The 16,772-nt window shown below is 44.2% G+C and overlaps 1 protein-coding gene across 5 annotated transcripts in view; it reads left to right on the forward strand.

Moving 5' to 3' along the window:
* Positions 1-3,917: 3,917 nt before the first annotated feature.
* ZCCHC2 (zinc finger CCHC-type containing 2) overlaps positions 3,918-16,772 on the forward strand; it is a 47,807-nt gene continuing 34,952 nt past the window's right edge. For 3 of the 5 annotated variants that reach the window (XM_079784926.1, XM_079784927.1, XM_079784928.1), the window contains exons 1-2: positions 3,919-5,239; positions 16,581-16,692. In XM_079784926.1, coding sequence (XP_079641052.1) covers positions 4,313-5,239; positions 16,581-16,692 — 1,039 coding nt within the window. In that variant the 5' untranslated portion in view covers positions 3,919-4,312. Of the gene's footprint in view, positions 5,240-16,580; positions 16,693-16,772 lie in introns of all 5 variants that reach the window. The other 2 variants (XM_079784924.1, XM_079784925.1) reach the window with 1 other exon arrangement.

Below are 16,772 nucleotides of genomic sequence, written 5' to 3' on the forward strand. Positions count from 1 at the left end.
TGTAACCTTACAAAAACTTTTATAAAATATGCAATTATTTTTTTCCTAAAGATGTATAGCAATGAATAATTTACCTGTATTGTATGTAACACCTTTAGGCCAGATTTTTAATTGTAATCTTTAAAAACAACTTAAGGGAGCATTTGAGATCTTGCTTCCTGGCAATTGTCAGTTTTGGCTCAAATAAACTCATAAAAATTCTCTAAAAAATAAAGCAATTTAATATTTAATTTCTCTTAAATGTATGATCTAAGCAAAAACATGTGACCCCACTAAACAATTTATTTTTGAGGTACCTTAAACCCATGACAATTTAAGTGATCAAAAGTACAGATGCTCAGTACAATGACATCAGACATATGTTGATTGCTTTCCCATCATCATGTTTTCCTTCCTCCTTTACAACAGCTCTTGATTCTTGGCTAGGGACCCACATGATTTTGAAGAATCTTGACTCCACTTCTCTGGTTCCAGTGAAATTACCAGGAATGGGCATGTAACTTAAGCCAATTCTGTTAGCATGAATCTCAGGACTAGTCTGGGTTGGGACAGAGATAAAGTTTTCTCTTCTATGCTAGATATAAACAAGGATTCATGTGACCCCAGGGGCTGTTGGCAGTTACTTTTGGTTCCTGGAGCATTATTCAATCATTTGTTTATTCAACAAGCATCTACTGTGTTCCAGATATCAAAATATAAAATTGAGTAAGACATGATCACTGATGTGAAGATATTTGTATTCTAATGGAGGAAACAGACAGGGAGGTATAATGGGAAAAGGAGCAAATACGTCAACATTCCAAGAGAAATTCTTGGTATGGATCAGATTGGCTGCTTTGAGAGGTAGAAGTGGCTGTATTGTTTTTCTGTAGTTGATATCATTATTAGTCTGTTCTGAACCATCCAATTAATTGTCGTTTCAGTGAAATTTCTTACAGTTACCCAATTGCAAAAGGGAAGGTATCCTCAATTCTCAATCACTGGCTATTGTCTTTAACCTAAGGTATAACGTGAAAAGGGTTATATGTAGTCTTCTGGCTACATATAACTATTTGGACAGTAATGTCAATAATAGCATCCTTACTGTTAAAGAGGCAGATAAAATAAAGTATCATCTAGGGACAAGAAACAGTAGTACTTTGTGTCCTTAAAGATGCCTTTTATGGGATATATCCATCTCATGCAAGACTTGGATACCAACATATACCCTCCATTTCCACAGTAACACTATCTGGCCTATCTGAATGATTAGACAGATATTATATAAGTGGGCCCAGTGGGAGGAATATCTTCCTAGGGCATCTTATTAGAATCTTCCAGGTAGTTTTTCCCAACTAAACACAACTATATCTCAACCTGGGATTTCCCTGAAAAGAACTGCAATATACATCACTCTTAATTGAAGATGCTCTCTCTCGCTTATGTTAGGGTGGGAAAAGCATTGAGGCCCAGTCTAGTGAACTGAAGTATGGAGAGAGGGTTCTGAAAACAATCCACTGGAGGATAAAGAGCAAATTGTCCAGCTGATGGTTGATAACCAGAATCATAAAATCATGTATATGTGATATGTGTAGGAACTTTGATCATTGCATTTTCTAACATTGGCCAAAGACAGAAGTACAGAAGTCATAATTTTTTATTACAAATCTGAATTCTAACATAAAACTTATTGATCAAGTGTCGAGAGTTCATTCATACCAATGGCTTCTTGTTACCAAGGGAAATAAATATAAAGACTTTTTGCCTGACTCACATATAAAAATCACCGCAGAGGTAAAATGTTAGCTTACTACACAAAATATCCGGATCTAGACAGGCGACTGAGTGTGGACCTGTGACTATCTAGCAAGAATATTATTGGTTGCCCGAAGTACTTCACCCTACGCTTTATAAATGTGGGAACAGGAGATGAGATAGGGTAGAAAATTACAGGCAGTTGATGTTGATAGCAAAAAAGGGCAAGAATTGTTAAAAATCCTTTACAGCCCAGCTGGCGTGGCTCAGTGGTTGAGCGTAGACCAATGAACCAGGAGGTCATGTTCAATTGCACATTCCCAGGCTATGGACAGATTCCCCAGTGTGGGGTATGCAGGAGGCAGCCGATCAATGATTCTCTCTCATCACTGATGTTTCTATCTCTCTCTACCTCTCCCTCCCTCTCTGAAATCAATAAAAAATATATATTTTAAAAGTCTTTACAAAATTTTGTCCTGATTGTAAGGATTTCTACATTACACCCAAAGAATGCAAGGGAATGGCAAATTACATGAAAGAATGCCTTTCACATAGTATTTTGCCAATCTCAAATGTGTGGAAAATAATTCTTTATCTCCCCATTTACCAATGAAACTGATGTAGGCTTCAGTTCAGCCTTTTACTGAATTATAAATTAGCTTCTCAGGGCATGAAGTTGTGCAAAAAGAAGGACTCAACACAGGCTCTCCCACAATAGATGTTCCACATTTTAGAAAAGAGTATCAATGTCGTTCTTACTTTTTTACATACTCCTACTATGTAGCCATAGTAGGACTTCTTAATTTAAAAACATTAAGGATTTTTTTAAAAAAACCACCACTTAAAATTAATCTTCAACAGATCCAGCTGGGTCTTAAAAATATATAGCTTTTTAAAGAAGGCGGTGCCAGTGATATATTTTGGAGTTCTTTAAACTTTAAAAGCCAGTCAAGGTTCTTACCTTCCTAGAGTGAGTCACAGGGAACTCACACCGGCAGAGTATTCAAAATGTCAGTGTTACCCACAGAATCATTACTCGGGCTCCACCCAACGTGGCTCAGGTGATTGGGTCCTCCCTGCACCAAAATGTTGCCCGTTAGGTCAGGGCACGTGCCTGGGTTGCGGGCTCCATCCCCCCCGTGGGGGGCTTGCAGGAGGCAGCCAATGGATGTTCAGCGATGTTTCGTCTCTCTCTTCCTCTCTAAAAACCAATTTTTTAAAAAATCTTAAAAAACAACAACAACCTACCCTGTTTGACCCCCCTGTAATAGCCTCACTCGCTGATCCCCTTTCATTAATAAATACAAAATTTAGAAGAAATATTACTTGGCAAATAAAATGATTCCCAAAAGATGGAGGGTCTAGAGGAGGGCCTTTTGCTATGAACTGTCGTGGGAATAATTCCCAAAGAGCGTTCCAGACCAGAGGCAACCGTTAGGCCAAGGACGGCCACACCAGTGCGTCCCTCTCCGCGGCTCGCCTTCGGGTCGGTCCGGTCACCTCGGCGCCCCCTGGGCCGCGCCCCACCTCCGTCCGTGCAGCCCGCAGTAGGCGTGGGCGCTCGCTCGGGATCGAGGTGTCCCCCCCGCCCCCGGACACGCCCACGCCCCTGCCTCCAGTCCCAGGCCCGCGATCCTCAACACAAGAGTCAAAACCACCGGTCCCTGGGACGTTGTGGTGGGCAGTGTCCCACTGCTGACTTCCAGGAGGCCGGCCCGGCGGCGGCGGGCGGAACGAGCTCCAGCTGGGGCAGCGAGCGCACTTCAGACGCACCCGGTTTCCACGACGCGCTCTACGCCGCCGCGAGGGCACACGCGGCGCTGGCGGAGGAGGGGCGGCGGCCCCAGCGAGCAGGCAGGGCCGGGGGATCCGGAGTGAAGAGTGGGGTTAGGGCCTGAAGAAAAGACGAACTCCCCCACTTCCCTCCTCTCACGTGCGCCTCGCACGCCCTTCGCCGCGCTCCGGCTCACCCAGCCGCCCCACCACCACACCCGTGTCCCCCACCGGCTGCCAACCACTAGACATTAAGACCACGCGGAAACGGCCCGGAGGGAGGCGGCCGGGCAGCAGTTGGGCGTGGCTTCGTAGAGAGAGGCGGGCCCTGGGGGCGGGGAGACACACGCAACCGTCGGCTCGGACCACTGATTGGCTGAGGCGCCTGTGCGAAGCCCGCTAGCGTCTCCGCCCGGACCGGCCGCCCCGCCTCTTCTCCCAGCTGCTGGGTCCGCACTGGCTCGTGAGGGAACCGCTCCGGCGTCACCGCACCCAGCACAGTGAGGACGACGGGACCGAGGGAGGTGGAAGGAAGACACGCTCGCTCGCTCCCACCCGCACTAGGGCCCCCTGAGCCGGCGCGGAGCTCGGGAGGAGGAGCCGCCGCCGGCACGCCCCGCCTCTGGCCCGGGAAGACGACGCCAGCGACCTCGCCAGCCGGCCGCCGCCCCCTTCGCCGGCGGAGACCCGCCCCTGACCCTCCCCCGGCGGCATGGGGGAGCCCCGCTCCTGACCGCTACGCCGCGCCTCGGCCCCCGCCCCTCCGCCCGCCCCCGCTCGCATGTCCGCGCCGCCTTAGCCGAGGATGCTGAGGATGAAGCTGCCGCTGAAGCCGACGCACCCCGCGGAGCCGCCGCCCGAGGCGGAGGAGCCCGAGGCGGATGCGCGGCCGGGAGCTAAGGCGCCGCCGCGCCGCCGCCGCGACTGCCGCCCCCCGCCTCCCGCGGGCCCGCTGCGGGGCCACCCGCCGCCGCCGCCCCGGTGTCTCGGGCCGCCTGTTGCTGGCGGAGCGGCGGCGGGGGCGGGCATGCCGGGCGGCGGCGGCCCCGCGGCGGCACTGCGCGAGCAGGAGCGGGTGTACGAGTGGTTTGGGCTGGTGCTGGGCTCGGCGCAGCGCCTGGAGTTCATGTGCGGGCTGCTGGACCTGTGCAATCCGCTGGAGCTGCGCTTCCTGGGCTCGTGCCTGGAGGACCTGGCGCGCAAAGACTACCACTACCTGCGCGACTCGGAGGCCAAGGCCAACGGCCTCTCGGATCCGGGGCCCTTGGCCGACTTCCGAGAGCCCGCCGTGCGCTCGCGGCTCATCGTCTACCTGGCGCTGCTGGGCTCGGAGAACCGCGAGGCCGCCGGCCGTCTGCACCGCCTCCTGCCCCAGGTGGACTCGGTGCTCAAGAGCCTACGCGCGGCCCGGGGCGAAGGCTCGCGGGGCGACGCGGAGGACGAGCCCGGCGAGCACGGGTCGGACGGGGTTGGCGAGGAGGACGCCGAGAAGGACGGCTCCGGCCCGGAAGGCGGCGGCGCCGAGTCCCGGGCCGGCGATGGGCTGGGCTTCAGGGCCCAGGAGGAACTGCTGCTGCTCTTCACCATGGCTTCGCTGCACCCGGCCTTCTCCTTCCACCAGCGGGTCACCCTGAGGGAGCACCTGGAGAGGCTCCGCAGCGCGCTCCGCCGGGGCCCCGAGGACGCGGAGGTGGAGGTGGAGCCGTGCAACTTTGTTGGCCCCAGGGCCCAGGTAGGGCGCGCGAGCCTCCCAGACACCGCGGGGCAGTCACGCCAGGCAGGTCCCCGGCTTGGGTTTGGGGCACCACTAGGCCGAGCCTGACCCCGGCGGGCGCAGGTGTCTCGGATTCCCCACCCTGGAGTACCTCCCAGCCCTGTAGCACTAATCCTCGTTTTGCTGGGCCGCCTCAGCTCCCTCACCGCGCCAACCCCCTTCCCTCCCCCCCCCCCCCCCCCCCGCATTCACAGGCACCCGCCATAGCAGAATACTCTAGAAGTCTCTTCCGTAACGGAATCGCCACGGAAAACGTGGTGCACTCAGCCCGAGTCCCCTCTCGGATGAAGGGTCTCTGGACATTTTTGGCTTTGAGCATCTCTCGGGCCCTAGGTGCCAGGAAAAACGAAGCGCTGTAGGAGCCGGTGTGTGAGCCGCAGCCTGGCCGTGGGCAGTGCCTTTCCTTTCTCGTGGGGCGCTCTGCTTGCACGTTTTAAAGCTCTGCCGTACCCCTTGGCCAAGCGTCCTTAGCTGCGCTCCCGGCGTGCCTTGCCACACAGGGGCTCTTTTTGCTCAGTGTGTGCCTGGCTTACAAGGGGTCGTAAGGGGCTTATGGCTCCTGTTCAAATAACTTGATTTCCAGAAGAAATCGGAAGTGGAGATCTGCGAATTGACTCAAACTAGTTAAGGAGTAGCGTTAGTTAAAGGAGCAGCGCTCCTTGTCTGTGTTGGGAAGGAGCTCTCCTAAGGTGAGCTGGTTATACTTTTATCTCTGGCATAACCTGCTTTCCAAAGGGCTTGAGTCGTGTCTCCAGATTTGGGTCTGGGAATATTTGTTGGGCCTTTACTGTAGGCATAAGTGTTGTTTTCTAAAAAGTTATTAAATACCAGAGTGTAGTAGGCGAGTGTCCGGATGAGTCACTTGTGGCAAATATTAAGGAAGATGAAATATTTATAGACCTATGAAAGTAATTTAATAATAATATAGACCCCATATAAAGTTCTTGAGCATGACAATTTAGTGGAGGGGAGAGGAGGAGGTTTCAGTTAGAGTAAAAACTATGTACAATAAGAGTTTGTTTTTGTGGTTCACAATTATTTAAAAGGTATTAAATTGGACGCCTTACTTTTCATCCTAGGCGGTTTCCAGGCTGGAATACTGGAAGGGGGTTTTGCTTTTGCCTTCCCCCGCCCCTTTCTGGAAAGTTAATTTAATTTATATATCTGAATTGGGGGGCTGAAGATATTTAGTGCTAATCTAAGCTGAGCCCCTCCTTTTTAAAAGGAGGCTACTGTGAGGTAACTAACTCAATTTTAGGATATATCAAACTCAGATGTAATAATGTCTAATTTTTTTGTTTGAAATTTTATCTTCAAATATTTACTAGCAGCATGCAGCTGTGTATACTGGTGGTAAAAACTCAATTCTGAAGCCTACTCACTAAAATAATTCAGAAAAGTTCCATATGCACTGTCATTAAATTTAGAAAAGAAAGCCTGCACTCAGGAGCAATACTTTTATTTTTAAAAAATTTCTTGGTATAGCTTATATTGTAAAGATAACTTTAGATTGTAAGTAAGTTTAATAAAAATGCTAGGATGGAAACCGTTTATAATATCATTCCATTCATATCATTACAACTAGAGTAACCTATTTGAGATTTAACTGCTGGGAGTCTTTTTTCCTTTAAATTTTGCTTGTCATTGCAAGTGTTGGAAGGCGGCTAGACAAGAAGAGATGCGTGCACACCAGAATAATGAGATTTTTATCTTGACTGCAGTGTGTGCCTTTCCTGGCATCCAGTGAGTGCCGGGAGGATTGGAGAAAGTGAGGCTGGGCATGCTGCCATTAATTTCAGCACTCGTTCCTTGTCAGGCAGTGCCCAGTGCTGTGGCCGTGAGCTGAAGTGGGGGAACAAATCCTAGGGGATACACGCACTACAGGTGACGCTGAAGGCTATTTCTAGACACTAGTAGTGTGTGCTACTTTTCTCTCCAGTAGTTGTTTACAGTCATTTGCGTCTCATTAAATTGTTAGGACCTCGCATTTTCTGCTGCTAGCGTGGACTCCCGAGTCCCCCAGCTGTGGCATGCTCTGGCCTTGACATTTCCGCTTTTGTTGCTTGCAAGCTGTCACTCCAAAGCTGCTGATGGGGGTGGATTGCTTTCAATCCCCTTTTCCTGTAGTCCAACCCAGCTACTCCGACCTTCTGCCGATGCTCCCGGGGAGGAGTGCTCACCTTGGGGTGTGCAGAGAGGCTCCCTAGTCTCGCGTGTCCTTCGTGCGTCAGCGTAGCGGCTCGGCGTAGATCCCCGCCGTCAGGCGCGGCCGCGGACCCGCCCCGGGCGATGGGGGCCTGTCCCGCGGGGCTCCCCCGCCCCTGCCCAGCAAGATGGCTGCCGCGCGCCGCCCATGTGACTGTCGTGCCGGCCCCGCCTCCTTGGGGGCGGGCTGAGGGTGCGGCTGGCTCAGGGGTGTTCTCTGCTGGGCCGGGCCGGAGTGCCCAGCCCTGGGAGAACCACGCGGATGGTGTTGTCTGGGAACTCGGGAAATTCCTGAGGCAGCCTTTTATTGCCCCGGAAGTAACCTTTTAGGCACACGTTTCTAACTTTGTAATTGCTTAGGAATCATTCTATTTCTTACTGTCTCAGTATCCTCCATACTAAATGGATACAGTAGGACTCATCTTTAAGGTTTTGTGTGGGGTTTTTTGTATTAGAGTAAGAGTGGACTAGCCCAGAATACCGTTCCTGGCTCTTTCAAGATTTGTATTCAGTACCTAGTATGCAGTAGTCTCCCTTTTTTAAAAAAAATCTTTTTAAACATGTTTACAGGTGGAACAGGTGTATTATTTCGAATGCTCTATTAATTATATGCTTTCAAGTTGACCAGGCTCAGCAACTGTTTAATGACATGCTATGGTTAGGATGTTAATGGCTGAGGTGATAAGTCCACAAACTTAACCACTAGACTATACTTACCAGGTCATTTTAGAAAAATGGAGGAATATTACACAAGTATATGTCTAACAGTAACATTTCTAGAGTTTTCTTGTGTGATTTGGGTGATTTTAGAGTAAATGTTATATTGGATTGTAATTAAGTGTTGGCATTGCTTTTTGGAGACTTGTGTTTAAAGCTCACGTTCTTCAAAACTGTAGTGGACTGCCAGTCACTTGCATAAAAGGTCAGTGGGCAGTAGTGAAAATACTCATTAACTGTATACTAGGAAATTTGGGTGATCTAGTTCCTGATTGCATACAGAGCATAACTGAAAAGACTTGGTTTTAAAAATGGGTCCCAAACTATAAATGATAATTTTAATAGTAGTAAAAAAACAAATAATAAAACCTGCATAAATATTTTAAAAGGTAATCGTTTTGTTTTTTTCATTGAAAAGAGAAAAGACAACCAAGTTTTCTCTCTCTGAATGCCTAAAGACACTCTTAATTGTTCACAAAAATGAATATTACAATTGTGGAGACTTAACTCCTATTTAGCAACACAAAGTTGAAAAAAGGATAGTGGTTAGTGGTTAATATCATTGGTATGGCCATGTTTCTCTGGAGATTGTGTTTTCAATATCCTCAAAACTTAGTTGCTTGGCAAGTAATACTAATGTTTGAATTAAAGGTAGAAACTGATAGATCATCCTGTGTCTTAGTGTTATTTGAATTCGCAAAACATATTTGAACTCACAAAAATTAAGTGGCCATGGGTCCTTCACTTAAAGAAATCAATGGCATTACTAAAAAAGAAAACTACAAAATTGTTACTTTATCATAGCATAGATTAAGTTAATTAGCTATTTGTATTTGACAGAGCAAGTATATCAACTCATTTTAATAATACAGATTATGTATTGGTAATGTTGGGGCCCAAAAAAGAAAAATTTAAAAGACTTTTATCATAAATGCCCTACTCTAAGATAACTTGAGTGTATATGTGGCAACCAGAATCCTGGTGAAACAGGTCACTGACTTAAAATGAGAGGGGAGAGGTTAGTGGTTAGGTTTTCAGTTTTACTGTATTAGGCACTGAAAAGATGCTTCCTAAAAATGATTTTTAAAAAGAACAATTCTAAAGCTCACAGTTAATAAATACTGTTAATTTGTTGGCCACTGCTGGGAGGTTGTACAGTGAAGAGTCTCACTGGGGCATTGAGAAGGCTTTCCTCCTACAAAAGGATAATAGTGCTTACATTAGGATTGTTGGGATTAAATGAACAAGTACCTATAGAATAATGCCTGGCTCAGGATCTTCAATAAAGATTGCTAACGCAATCATAGGTCAAAGTTAAGCCTTGTTTATAAGGTTGTAGAAGAGTGGGTACAGCATCTCACAGATTGAGAGTGGGATCAGAGCTAGGTAGCCATGTCTTTTATGAGAAATTTTAGGTTGATTTGGCTGCAGCAAAGAATAAAAGCACTTAAGTTATAACCGCCTTTTGGAAAAGGCTTTTAGAATATCAGAGCTAAGTAGTGATTATTTTAGTAACAAATGGGAGCTATTGGGTATTGTATTTTCTGTGCAATGGTTTTCTCAGGTAAGGAGAACTAGGGGAATTCACATTTATACCTCAGTAGGAGAAGAGGGTTGTGGAGATGGACAGGAAGCTAGTTCTTTTTCTGAAATATATAGATATTTTAAAAACTACCTTTGTTATATTTTGTGGGGGGCAGGGACAGGAAGTATGTTGTAGAGGCTATCAAAGGCCTTGAGTGATAGCCATGTTTAGTAGATCACTAGATTCAGAGGCTTAAATTCTGCCACTAGCTCTTTGATATTAACCAGGGCACTTAGATCCCTGTGACGTTGTCTTAGCTGTAAAATGGGGATAATAACTGCCTTTTGAGGTTGGCATGATTGAGTTAATGAGAGAAGGTGCAAAATAATTCAGATACTATCTGGAGTACAAGTTCTCTGTTGAGAATTATGCTCAATGCATTTTTCTTTTCCACTAAGATATAGTCATCCAGATGGTTGCTTTTTTTCCACTCAATAAAAGTCCATACGGTGTAGTATTTTCTATATTGTTCTCTGTTACCATAACTCTAAATTGATTGGTGTTCAGGAAGGGTGGGTAATTGAAAAGGTAGTATTTGAGAGACATTTATTTGGGACAGTTATTTTTGTTAATACACTGCAAAGATCTGGTATGCTACAGATAAAAGAAGCCCAAAGGAAAAGAAAAAACAAAACCTCCCAGCATTTCTCTGAGTCACAATTCATTAAAATACATATTCTCCCCATACTAGATTTATGAATGGGAATGGAGAAAATACATGGTTTTAATTTGAATTATCATTAATTACTGTGCAACTAATCTACTTAGATTTGTATTCAGTTTTCACATTTAGCTAGAAAATGATTCTATAAATTAAAGCTATTTTGCAGTTTTGTTAAGTTACATAATTTTTGTTAGTTTATAGCACAGACTGTAACCCATCGATAATTATGGAACATTTTTGTATCTTGTTTTATAAATGCTACATAGATGGCTGATATTTAAGCTTATTTAATATTTTTGTCCTTTCTAGAGAAATACTGAGCCAGTATATTTTTTTTTTTTTTTCAAAGAGAAGCAAAAGGCCTGCACTCCCTTCAAAGCAGATGAGCTTCCCTTTTACAGACTATTTTTCATTACGGAGGACTGTGTGTGATAGCACTCCTTTTACTCATAGAGAATGCCTTGTCACAAAAGCCTCTTTCATCCAGTCTATGTAAACAGTCACTTTAAAAGGGAAGTGCCTAATCGGGTGTTTATGTTACAGGTGGCAGAGCTGCTGGGCACACAGTAGTCAATTTCCTTCTGTTCTTCCTATGCTCCAGGGAACATTTGGTCTTTAATTCCTTTCTAAATGTCTTAGAGCATTAGAAGGGTTTTATGTTCATTCAAGAAATAATTTATTTGAGGTCAGATTAGATTTTAAAAAGGTCACTTTGGCAAGTTTAGTCTTCCCAAGTTTCAGTATAAAATAGGGATATCATGTATATACTAGAGGCCCGGTGCATGAAAATTCATGCACTGGAGGGGGGAGGTCCCTCAGCTGAGCTTGCCCCCTCTCACAGTCTGGGAGCCCTCAGGAGCAGAAGGTGACCCGGGGATCAGGGGAAGGCGATGCCCCATCACACCTCTGCTGCTGCCACTGCCAGCAGCGCAAGCCTTGGATGGCCCTGGTTACCTGAGCCTCGGGTGGCCCTGGGCGGCTGGGCAGCCGACATCCGAGGCTTGCCTGCACCTCGGGCCGGCCCTGGGCGGTTGGGGGACTGAGGAGACAGGGGGGCTCCGGAGGCAGGAGTGTGGAGCGGCTGGACCCGCCTGTGGGCGGGCCCAGCTGTGCTGCGCCTGCCGCTCCAGCTGGGCTGAGGGGACTGGGCGCTGCCATCTTGTGGGTGTGGCGGTCAGTTAGCATATTCCCTCCTTATTGGCTGTGGGCACTGCCATCTTTGAGGGTGTGACAATCATTAGCATAGTCCCTCCTTATTGGCTGTGGGCACCGCCATCTTTGAGGGCATGGCAGTCAGTAAGCATATTCCCTCCTTATTGGCTGTGGGCGCCGCCATCTTTGTGATGGTGTGAGGGTCAATTAGCATATTCCTTCTTTATTAGAAAGGATGACTGCTGTGAAGATTATCATGTATATGAAAATGCTTGTTAAACAAGATATATACTCACACATATATCAATCTATATATCGATTGTCAATGAGTGACTACAGCACAATTTGGTTGCTGTGGAAGAACAGAAATATAGGAGTTTGAAGAGAATAATAGAGGTTGGGTTCAGAGGGCCTTGAAGGTCAGATGAAAGGAATAAGTTTCCAACAGGTTGCAGTGGGAGTCAGTACAAATTTATATGTGTTTCTGCTTGCCTGTGGTATGTCTGTCTGAAATGGCCACTGTCACTTTAAACTTAATGTGTATGAAAAGAATGCATCATTGATTAAGAAAAAAAAACACCTTCCAAAGTCATCCAGTTTTCTCAATACTACCATTATACTTCTAGACACTCTGATTTGCTTGATAACCTAAATCCTGGCTCCCCTCATGTCCTGAATCCACCCTTTCCTCATCCTTGCTGACACCATTCCCTTTTGGGACTTTATGCCTAGACTTTTATAGTTATCTTAACTGGTTCCCATCTGTTATCTATTGCATACTGCTGCCAGACACATCTTACTAAAGCAATATTATCACATTTTCTTGCAGTGATGGCTGGAGCTTGGCCACTGATAAGTCTTTGAACTCAAAATCTCTTTCTTCCACAATTTCTTCATACATCTTACCTTCCATTCAAGGCTGGCTCATCTCATGCCATCACCTTTCTTGCATAATGGTAGAACAGGAGGTTGGTAAAGAAACACAGGTGCTGGTGCTAAAGAAGGGGGACCCAGCTTTGGTCTAGGTAGGAAAACATTACTACTCCCCCTCTGCGTTCTAGACCTTTGTAGTTTTGTGGTCCAGTGATGTATATTTTTCACCATTCTACCTGTCAACTACAGGTGGTACTGTTCAGGTTGAAATAGAAACAGCAAGGCCAGCTCTTAGGTAAAAGCTGCCACCCTTACTTCTCTTTTATACTCTACTCCCCTCTTCCCGCTAGGCTTCTTTATCAACATTCTTTTGCCGGATCTTCTCTAATTGTGCATCCTACAAGTTCAGTTCTTTAGAAAAGGCAATGACATCGACAATGTTAATATTTTTATTTGTAATAAATTCAGAGTTCCCAAAATACATAGAAAGTTATAGTGATGAGTTTCCCTCCCCCATATTGTTCCACCCATCTGGTTCCAGTCCACCCCACACACATATACACAGATAACCACTGTTCACAAATGTCACGTTAAGAACAGCTTGCATAGCTGCTATTGGAGTGGGCTGAGATAGAGAAGAGTATACACAGATTCAATAAATCATCTGGCCCTTCACCCCATGTTCATTTAGCCAGGCTTTTAAGAGAATTCTGCCATATTGGCCTTGTTGAATCACCTTATCCCCGCATTTCTGGTTCAACTAAACAATAAGCTACGTAGGAAGAGCATCCACAATCATAGAATCCATATCATGCTCTTTCTGAGCTGTTGATTCATTGGTCCCCCTTCCCTCAACCTTTGTGTTAGTTTAGTTGTTTGAGCATAACTTTAATATATTTACCAGTCATGTTTCTCCTCACACCAGAACTTGCCTTTCATCAGAAGCTATAGGTGATTCAAGGCATTACTTTGGGTTGGATTGGGTTGTGCTATTTCATTGAGTAGAGATGAGAAAAACATCTGCCTTCTCTTACCACATCCTCTCAATTAAAGAGACAGGCAGTAAGTAAGTCTTAAATTCTCCCTAGAGAATTCCCTCTTCTTCCACCAAAAATGGATAAAATTTGACATTTCAGTAATGTTTCTGATAATGAGTCATTTTCTAACATTCAACACAAGACATTCTAGGAATCTTGCTTATTAAATAATAACATGCTTTGGTTGTAGCCCTTTAAATAAGAGAATTTGAAAGCTATAACTGTATAACCAGTTACCCCAAAATTTAGTGGCTTACACCAACAACCATTTTATTATTTCTCGAAGCTCTATGGGCCAGGAATTTGGACAGGTCACTAAAGGTGAGGTCTGTTTGTCTCTGCGCCAGAATGTCTGGAGACACAACACATCTGGGGACTGGAGGTGCTTTCTCCCTCCCCACTCTCTGTGTGTTCCATCTGTAGTTAGACCTTTTTTAGAGCAGAATGAGGCCTGACCTTTGTTCTCAGGGTATGTTTTCAAAGAGTCTTTTTAGGCAGTCCAGCCATTTGACTATTCCACAAACTTTCCCACATTTAAGAAATCGCACGTGTGTAATTGTGATGGATCTTAATGTGTAAAAATTAAATCTTAGTAATTTCTGGAATGAACAAGATGTCTAGCTCACTTGTGTTACTTGACATGTGGATTTGAGTTAGCCAGGAGCTCTCAGAGTTTATTAAACCAGGAGGCTTTTTCTTGGTTGCTAAATTGTGTTCTTAAAGTAACTTCAGACTTTAAAAATGTGATTTTGATTATGAAGCAAACCACTTTCTCATGGTTACTTCAATATAATATTTGTGGAGGCAACATTGTGATAAAATATATATAACAAAGTTTTCCATTTGACCCTTTTTGATTGCATAATTTAGTGGCATTAAGTACATTCACATTCATATTGTTGTGCAACCATCACCACTGTTCATCTCCAGAACTTTTCTTTCATCCCAACAGAACCTGTATTTACTCCCCATTTCCCTTTCTCTAGCCCTATTCTACTTTCTTTCTCTATGAACTAGGTGCCTTATATAGTGGAATCATACAATATTTATTCTCTTTATTCTCTTTGTTTCACTTAGCATAATGTCCTCAAGGTTAATCCCTGTTGTAGCATCTGTCAGAATTTTATTCCTTTTTAAGGCTAATATTTCATTTGTATACCCCCCTGCGGCCCCCCCCCCCCCACACACACACCATTTTATCTGTTCATCCCTCGTTGGATGTTTGAGTTATTCCCACCTTTTGGCTATTGTGAATAATGCTGTTATGAACATTGGAGTACCAGTTATATGTTCTAGTCTCAGTTCTTCTGGGTATACATCTAGAAGTGGAATTGCTGGATCATATGGTAATTCGATGTTTAATTTTTTTAAAATTTTTTTAAAATTTTTTTTTGAGGAACTGCTGGACTGTCTTCCATAACGGCCACACTATTTTACATTCCTTACCAGCAATGGACAAGGTTCCAATTTTTCCAAATTCCTGCCTATACTTATTTTCTGGTTTTTGGATAATAGCCATCCCGATGGGCGTGAAGTGTACCATGTGGTTTTGATTTTTTTCATTTTCCTATTGAAAACTATTGGGTTTTGTATATTTTGATTTACATTGGAAGGTGTGTGTAATTTTTAATTTATGAACCACATATAAGCATGGTAGAAAAATAGTCTATAGGAAATGGTTGACCTTGCCAACTAAACTTCTTCCAGCTAACACAGGTATTTGAGAGGATTACAGTGCTTTATTTGTATTGATTTTTAAAGTACTTTCAGTAGTGTTAGGCCAATGTGGTTTTATTACTTTGTAGTAAATGATTATATGGTTTGGGTTGGATATACATTGATTGTGTTATCATTAGAAGAATTCCTGTATCCAACTTTTAAACATCAGTAATGATGGAAAGTGATGAATGCCATCGTGCTAAATGTTTTAGAGATTGGATGTTGACTTAAGAGGTCTGTGTTCTTCTCATTAAGTGGTTCTTTGTAGACAATCTTTATTTCCTTGGGCTTCTAGAGGAAGACAACTACTGTATAAGGCTGAAGCTTAGCTCCCCAGAGTATCGAATGTGATACTTTATTCCCAGAGAGAGAGCTGTCAACTGGCAGGCCAGGATGCATAATGAGACAGCAGAACCAAATATTTTACAATAGGATTTTTAGGAAGTTTCAGCTGTTCTGTTTGCTTCATTTCTTTATACAGTTTTAAAACATGAATGTGTATTATTTATTGCAAATTTGTAAAATTGTAGTTGGTTCTTGAAACAGGTCATTTTGATTTGAGTAGTGTTTTAAGATTCTGAACATGAAGAGGGGGGTATGTGGTATGAATTTTGATAAAGAACCATTTTCTTAATTTGGCTTAACCAGTGTGTTATAGTAACAGTCCACACATGATAATGCTGGAGAGCTGTGTGTACACCAGCATGCTCTGTATTCCTTCAAGCAGCAGTTCTCCTAGGAGTAAAACTCACTCCAGTTCACTGATGATTGAGCAAATTCAATTAGATTTAGAGCACCTAGTTACCGTGAGGTCGTTTAACATTAGTAATAAACTCATTGTCCATACACATTCTTGTTTAGAAAGATTTGTTTTTCTTAATGATACCTTTTGTAAGACATTTTCCCAACAAAGCATCTTGTTAGACTGTCATAAACCCAAGTAATGAATAAAAATTGCATAATAATTAATGTAAAAAATACCAATGTCCTACATAGTGGGGGATTAGCATAAGTGGGGGATTACCATCTTTTATTTATGTTGCTTCAATTCTGGTTCACTTTGGTATAGAATTGACATCATTGGCAATTCTGAATAGTAATATGCAAGAAAAGTGGGACAGTGAGTAATTGATAGAATATTGCTGTTGAATTAAGATAAATATTGATAATTTTTTCCTTACTCCTATGACACTTTGCACCTTTCTGCCTTTACTTTGTAATCACCTATTTGATCTCTAAAAATTGCTATTAAAAGTGTTGCTACTAAAAGTACAAGACTTAAATCTGTTTTATTTTATAGAATGTACTCTTCTTAGTCAATTAACATGTGCCCCTTTTCTGATCTAGAATGACTCTGCTCATGGTGATTACGTGCAAACTAATGAGGCCAGTTTAATAGAACACGCCCCAATACCTCATGACGGACTTACTGTGGCACCTCATAGAACCCAGCGAGAAGGTATGCTGTATTTTTTGCTAACTTAAAGCATCTATAAGTGGAAAGATTGCAGAGTGCTATTTACATTGGTTCACTCTAAC

Source organism: Cnephaeus nilssonii (genome assembly GCF_951640355.1).
Source record: "Cnephaeus nilssonii genome assembly, chromosome: 11".
NCBI lineage: Eukaryota > Metazoa > Chordata > Mammalia > Chiroptera > Vespertilionidae > Cnephaeus > Cnephaeus nilssonii.